The following is a 7052-nucleotide window of genomic DNA, read 5'->3' on the forward strand; positions in this document are numbered from 1 at the left end:
CGGAGCACCCGGAGTAAACCCACGCAGACACGGGGAGAACATGCACACAGAGCTCCACACAGAAAGGACCCGGACCTCCCCACCTGGGGATCGAATCCAGGACCTTCTTGCTGTGAGGCGACAGTGCTACCCACTTAGCCACCATGCCGCCCCATTCATCAGAAATAGACAGCATTATAAATGCATTTCGCCACCATTTTCACCGCTATTAAAATCATTGGGTTGGTTCTATATTTTGGGAGACCTGAAAGCCACTGGGGTCTGTTGGAAAGCCTGTTGTATAGTATTCTGTTTTGTGCACATTTCTTAACAAGACTATTTTTTAAATATAAAAATAAATAACAGGTATTGTGTACAAATGTATGAACTAATATACCCCCACCTCTCTTTTGGTATTTTGTTTTGTTTAGCTATTAATGAGACATCTACAAAAGGTAATGATGGACATCAAGGGCTACATCAAGCTCACTTTGTTTAGCATTGACCTGTAAAAGCCTTAACAAGCTTCTTCTTTATATTTTTCAGTATCTAAATGGGACACATTTATGAGAGGTACAATTAAAAAAATGTAAAAAAAAAAATTAACAGTAGGATCTATAATGAGTTTTTTATTTTATTAACATTATGCTTGTTTTGTATTTTTTTTAATTATTATTTTGTAGAGTCCTTATCAGGTCGGCTTGAATATTTTGCTTTGGACAAACCAACATGCTTATCTGATCTCCACCTCGGGTGGGTGACTTACGAAAAACGCTCCTTTAAGTACGTTGCTGAAAGCATGAACTGGGCTTCCGCTGAGGTAAACCTCATTATTTACAACATTTTACTGTTAGCCATGGATATATACACTATATGGCCAAAAGTATGTGGACACTTCTCTTAATTATAGTTCAGGTGTTTCGGACACACGGTTAGCTAATAGGTGTATAAAATCATTGACAGAAAATTAATGTATTTTATGATTTTAACTCAATTGGCAGTTTAAAGGTTTAATCAGATAACATCAAATGTATTTAACACCCCTTATGGAACAGATTATTATCTCATCTACAGCAGGCTGTAAAAACCACAAAGATTTAACTGAAACTTTAAAAGTAGATATAAGAGTATTATGGGATGTAGCTGCTTGTATCTGAAAAAAATTTGTAAGAGATAAGCAGGAAGGTGTCAACTGCCCCAGTAGTGACCAATCTAAATTCTGGGACAAATAAATGCCCTGTATCAGAGGATTTAAGTGTTCGGGGAGGGCAGTAAGAGTGCAGGAGTTTAGCTACAGTGGATTCAAAAAGTATTCAGACCCACTGACTTTTCAATTTTCTCTTCTTGTACACTTTGGGATTATTTGTAAATATTTCTCAACATCACTTGTTGGAAAACTGCCTCAGTTAAACGCTGATGTGGAAACACTGCCATCCAGTGGCGGGATGCGGTCACTTTGCGCGTCACAAATCGGCATTCATTGTGGGAGATGCAGTTTCTGTACGATTTTACAGTGTATTCTAAGAAAATTGTACGTCTTTTAAGCTCTCGCGGGCCACATAAAATGGCGTGGCGGGCCGGATTTGGCCCGCAGGCCTCGAGTTTGACACATGTGATTTAGACCATTTACCTTTGGCAGCAATTACATCAAAAAATTTGGACCTTGACTGGACCACTGGACCATGGTTGGCTATGTCTGAGTTGGAGATGGCCAAACACTGTATATGGATTGGCGCCATGTGTATGGTATTCCTACTTGGCGTCTGGTGGAAACAAACTTGATAAACACAGAAGTTGATAAAAAAAAAAATTAAATAAATAAAAGCAAAATATCTAGGTTCTTTTTTACATTTACATTTTCAGCATTTAGCAGACGCTTTTATCCAAAGCAACTTACAGTACTTTTACAGTACATTGTCTAAGCAGTTGAAGGTTAAGGGCCTTGCTCAAGGGTCCAACAGTGGCATCCTGGCAGTGGTGGGGCTTAGACCAGCGACCTTTCGATTACTAGTCCAGTACCTTAACCACTAGGCTACAACTGCCTTTCAAGCTTTTAAATTTAAGCTTAAAGAACCTTACATTCAGAATGACAAAGATTGACAATTATTTCTTTACTTATTTTTTCCTAGATTAGAAAACATTAAGAGTTTTTCTCCTCCATGTGGAATAAATTATTACATTTATGCTAGAAGTCTACGAGGTTAAAATATTTTTTTTTCAGAAGAAGAACGCATCACCCCACTGCTGCGTTCTGTTCACTGGCTTCCTGTAGCTGCCCGCATTCAGTTTAAAACACTTATGTTCGCCTACAAAGCCAAAAATGGACCAGCCCCAAGCTACCTTCAAGGTCTAATAAAACCCCGCTTTGTACCACGCAACCTCCGAGCCACTAGTCTTGCTCGACTTGATCCTCCACCCAGGACTCGAGCTGGCACCCAAGTGGTGGAACGAACTTTCTCTGTCTGTCCGAACATCCGAGTCTCTTGCTGTCTTAAAAAAATTATTAAAAACCTTCATCACCTCTTTACTGAGCACTTAAGCTGACTTGTACTTACTTACTCCTATTCATCTCTTGCACACACAAAAAAAAACACTTTGGTGCTATCAGGTTTTCAGCAGATTTGTGTTCTCGTACAGTTGTCAACTTAAACTAGAGTAAGGTAATGTTCACTATGGAAGCACTTCTGTAAGTCACTCTGGGTAAGAGCGTCTGCTAAATGCCGAAAATGTAAAATGTAAATGTATTCGTCATGTATACATATACACATGTACAGTATATTACAATTCTTTTTCTGTGTATCCCAGCTTGTTTAGAAGCTAGGGTTAAGAACGTAGGGTCAGCCATTGTATGGCTCTTCTGGAGCAGAGAGGATAAAGGGCCTTGCTTAAGGGCCCAACAGTGATTGCATGGCAGAAAGTCCAGAATTCTAAACACTGAGCTACCACTGTCCCATTAGCCCTAAATGGATATACACCAACGAGGCATAACATTATGACCACTGCCAGGTGAAGTGAAAAACACTGATTATCCCTATATCACGGCACCTGTAAACATTTCATCCTCAATATTGATGTTAGATGCAGGAAAAATGGGCGAGCATAAGAATTTGAGTGAGTTTGACAAGGACCAAATTGTGATGGCTAGACGACTGGGTCAGAGCATCTCCAAAACTGCAGCTCTTGTGGGGTGTGTCCCGGTCTGCAGTGGTCAGTATCTTTCAAAAGTGGTCCAAGGAAGGAACAGTGGTAAACCGGGGACAGGGTCATGGGCATCCAAAGCTCGATGATGCACGTCACAGTTTGTTGCAGCAAAAAGGGGACCAACACAATATTAGGAAGGTGGTCATAATGCTGTGCCTGATCAATGTAATAAAAATACTCTTTTTGTCGTCTTTCCAGCGTCACTGTGTAAATCTTGGTGCTAACTTGATCTCAATACACAGTGAAGATGAGTATCAGCTTGTCAAGGCGCTCATCCGTGCTCACGACCCCAGTGAAAATCCAACATGGATTGGCCTTAGCGACTGTCAGGAGGTATGAAGCAACTTTAAATGTTTTTTTTCTCATGATCTTACGCACAAATCATCTGTTGATATATCTGATGCTTTCAAATATTGCTAAGTTTGTAGTATGTCCGTGTGGATTTGTGCTCATTTAGTCAAAAGTCTGAGGTCAGGCTTGTATACTGGACCGATGTTAGTCATGAATCCCAAAGATTTTTATTGTGGATTCTAATTTAATTCTTATTTTCTCTCCATTTAGTTATTTCCCATTCCCAATTATAACTACACCCACCTCACCCCCTGAAACATAGAGCCGCCCAACCAGGTTGATAGCACCAATGAGATTCAAACTCAAGAGACCCCAAGCTCTCATTGGTGTTGGGCTACTGCATAAAAATGCTGCACCACCCAAGACCCCAACATATACACTATATGGCCAAAAGTATTTGGACACCTGACCATGAGCCTGTCGGACATCCTATTAAAAAAAAACAAATGGTATTAAAATATAGTGACCTCCATGTGATCTTTACAGCTATAACAACAGTTCATTCCAGAGCTGTTCAGTGGGTCTCTGGAGTTTCTTTAAACTGAGATTTTTCATGTCTTTATAAAGCTTGCTTTGTGCACAGTCATGAAACGGAAACGCCTTCCCTAAACTGTTGCTGCAAAGTTAAAAGCACATCATTTCCAAATAAAATTGATTTATTACAGCTGTTAGCAACTGTGGTGGCTGAAACATATGAATTCAAAAATTAGAAGTAGTGTCCCAATACTTTTGTCTATATAGTGTATTTCTAACAACTATGCACATTGTGGCTTACATAAGTATTAGTTTCACACAGCAAACAAATGTTTCTCCCCAAGGACTAGATAATTTAAACTAAGCACCCTAGGAAGGGAGTCTAAAATTTAATAAATGGTCTAAATACATTTTTTAATGTTACAGCTTTATCAGTGGGTCTGGTCTGATGGAACCAAATTCAACTACACCAAATGGAACCCCAATGAGCCCAACGCCTTGAATAAGGAGTGCTGTGTGCATATGAACTTTGCTAGTGAGTATGAGTTAGAAGCATCGTATGTGTTCGCTGGTTTCTAGCATATCAATCTGGTCTAGCTTTCAAATAATCCTATATTTTTCTGCAGAGCAGAAAAACTGGAATGACATTCCATGTGAAATTAAGTATCCCTTCGTCTGTGTCAAGAAGCTTGCCTGAAATCCTGACAAACTCCAACAACTGGTATATACTATAAACTATACCACATAAAAAAGCACAGATCGGGTTTAATGTAAATGTATGTAGCTGGTAAGTGATAATGATACATATTTTTATTATGAATACTACTACCAATATTAATAATCATTGGAATAATGGATGCTTGGGTGGCCTTAGCAGTCTAGCCCGCTACCAAAGAGGTCTGGGTTTGAATCTCAATGGTGCTATTGGCAGGCTGGGCATCTGTATTTGCTCAAGCCCTGTCCAGGGTATTCCTGCCTGGTACCCTGGACTTGGATTAAGCAGATTAAAATGATAAAATATGATAATAATAATATTATTCAAAGTTTTTTGTCACATACATAGTCATATATGTTACAAATGGCAGTGAAATGCTTTCTTAACAGCTCAGCTGCACGAGTAATTAAGTAAAACCAAGTACATTAATGACTATATACAGTAGTTAAATGTAAAAAAAAAATGGAAAATTTAAAATAGAGTTTTAAATACAAGTAGAAAAACAGAAGCTCAGTGGTTAAGATATTGGACGTTTGATTCAAAGGTTGCTGATCAAGCTCCACAGACCACCACAGTTGCCACTGTTGGACCCCTCAGCAAGGCCCTTAACCCTCAAGGCCCTTTATCTCATTGTAAGTCAGGTTCAATTAAAGTATCTGCTAAATGCTGTGTAGGTAATTGTGTCATTATTTTGATGTACAAACAGTTATATATTTCAATTATTATTTTGATTTTCTATTTCTGATTTCTGTTTAGATTTAATTATATGTATGATCTAGTTTACATTATTTTGTTTTTATTTTACTATAGAGTTTAAAATAGAATTGGTTTTATGATTGCCTGTAGGTTTTCCTTCGATGTAAAGTTGTTTGTTTGCTGTACTGAGTTAATCTTATTAAATTGTATTATTTGACATTGTGTAATGTTCAGTTCAGTTGTTTTTTTATCCACATGTAAGAAACTAGTTCTAGTGATCGATGACTAAAAATAAATAAAAATATGTAGTAAACGATATCATCTACCATCACTGTCACTGTCACTGTATTCATAAAAACATGTTGGAAAAATATGATAATAACATTTAGCTGTAAATGTGCTTTATAAATAAAAAGATGTATTAACAGGTCACCTCGTGTTTTTGTGTTCTTTAGTGTAAATCAACAATGTAAAAAGTACATTTTTTACTTTTTACATTGTAAAAAGTAAAAAATACCCCCCCCCCTTCCCGATCAGGTTCAAACACCTATCCTGGAAACTTCAGCCCATTTTAGAACTTCATGCGTTCAATAATTGATTAACACTCAAGCTTTTGGTAATTAAAGCATTGCCAGTCAACTTACTGGCATGTTTTTGAGTAGTAACCAGGAGGAAACCTGTAAACATAAGAAGAAACTACCGAATTCCACACAGACATTTTAGAAAGATCAAACACAGGTCTTGGTAGATATGTGGAATTCAATAGCACAAATGTGCCACTAAATTGAAATGAAATATAATACTAAAATACTATTAAAAAAACGTAAAATAACAAAATTAGAAAAAATGTTAAAGAGAAATCAAGGTCAGCTCTGATTTAGGTTTCAGGAATTGAAAACATTTTTTTAAATACTGTCACATGTAGCGTGTTTTTACATTCATGTCTCAACATTATAAGCAAGAACAAGGCTTCCCTTCATTTTTAACTAAACTGTAAGAAAAAATAACAGCAACAGCAATATAAGTAAATAAAAAAACAACCAAAACCGCAAGAAGTATATAAACAAAACAAAATGTCAAATGAAAAATTAATTTAGAAACATAATAATAATAATAATACATTTTACATAAATTCTTTTTTATTAAGCATTAAAAACAAAACAAAATGTCAAAATGTCAAATAATAATAATACTTATTATTATTATTATTATACACATTATTTTATTATTATTAAGTATATAAAAACTAAATATCAAATGAAAAGTTAATTTAGAAACATAATAATAATAATAATTATTATTATTGTTATTATTATTATTATTATTGCTGTTTTTGTTATACTACTACTACTACTACTACTAATAATAATAATAACTACTACTACTACTACTATTAATAATAATAATAATAATAATAATAACTACTACTACTACTACTACTACTACTAATAATAATAATAATAATAATTATTATTATAATTACTACTACTACTACTACTACTACTACTACTAATAATAATAATAATAATAATAATTATTATTATTATTATAATTACTACTACTACTACTACTACTACTACTACTATTACTACTACTACTAATAATAATAATTATTATTATTATTATAATAATTATT

At 35.5% G+C, this 7052-nt stretch overlaps 1 protein-coding gene across 1 annotated transcript; it reads left to right on the forward strand.

Annotated features, from left to right (window-relative positions):
* The first annotated feature begins 545 nt into the window (after nucleotides 1-545).
* Nucleotides 546-4702, forward strand: LOC134311964 (lactose-binding lectin l-2-like). Its single transcript, XM_062993616.1, has 5 exons — nucleotides 546-552; nucleotides 663-799; nucleotides 3379-3513; nucleotides 4432-4540; nucleotides 4632-4702. The coding sequence occupies exons 1-5, from the start codon at nucleotides 546-548 to the stop codon at nucleotides 4700-4702; spliced, it is 459 nt and encodes a 152-aa protein (XP_062849686.1).
* The last annotated feature ends 2350 nt before the right edge of the window (nucleotides 4703-7052 follow it).

Source organism: Trichomycterus rosablanca, chromosome 4 (assembly GCF_030014385.1).
Source record: "Trichomycterus rosablanca isolate fTriRos1 chromosome 4, fTriRos1.hap1, whole genome shotgun sequence".
NCBI classification, from domain to species: domain Eukaryota; kingdom Metazoa; phylum Chordata; class Actinopteri; order Siluriformes; family Trichomycteridae; genus Trichomycterus; species Trichomycterus rosablanca.

Coding starts and splice junctions, on each gene's coding strand:
- LOC134311964 (XM_062993616.1), top strand. Junction 800..3,378: donor TGAACTGGGCTTCCGCTGAG/GTAAACCTCATT, acceptor TCGTCTTTCCAG/CGTCACTGTGTAAATCTTGG. Junction 3,514..4,431: donor GCCTTAGCGACTGTCAGGAG/GTATGAAGCAAC, acceptor TTAATGTTACAG/CTTTATCAGTGGGTCTGGTC.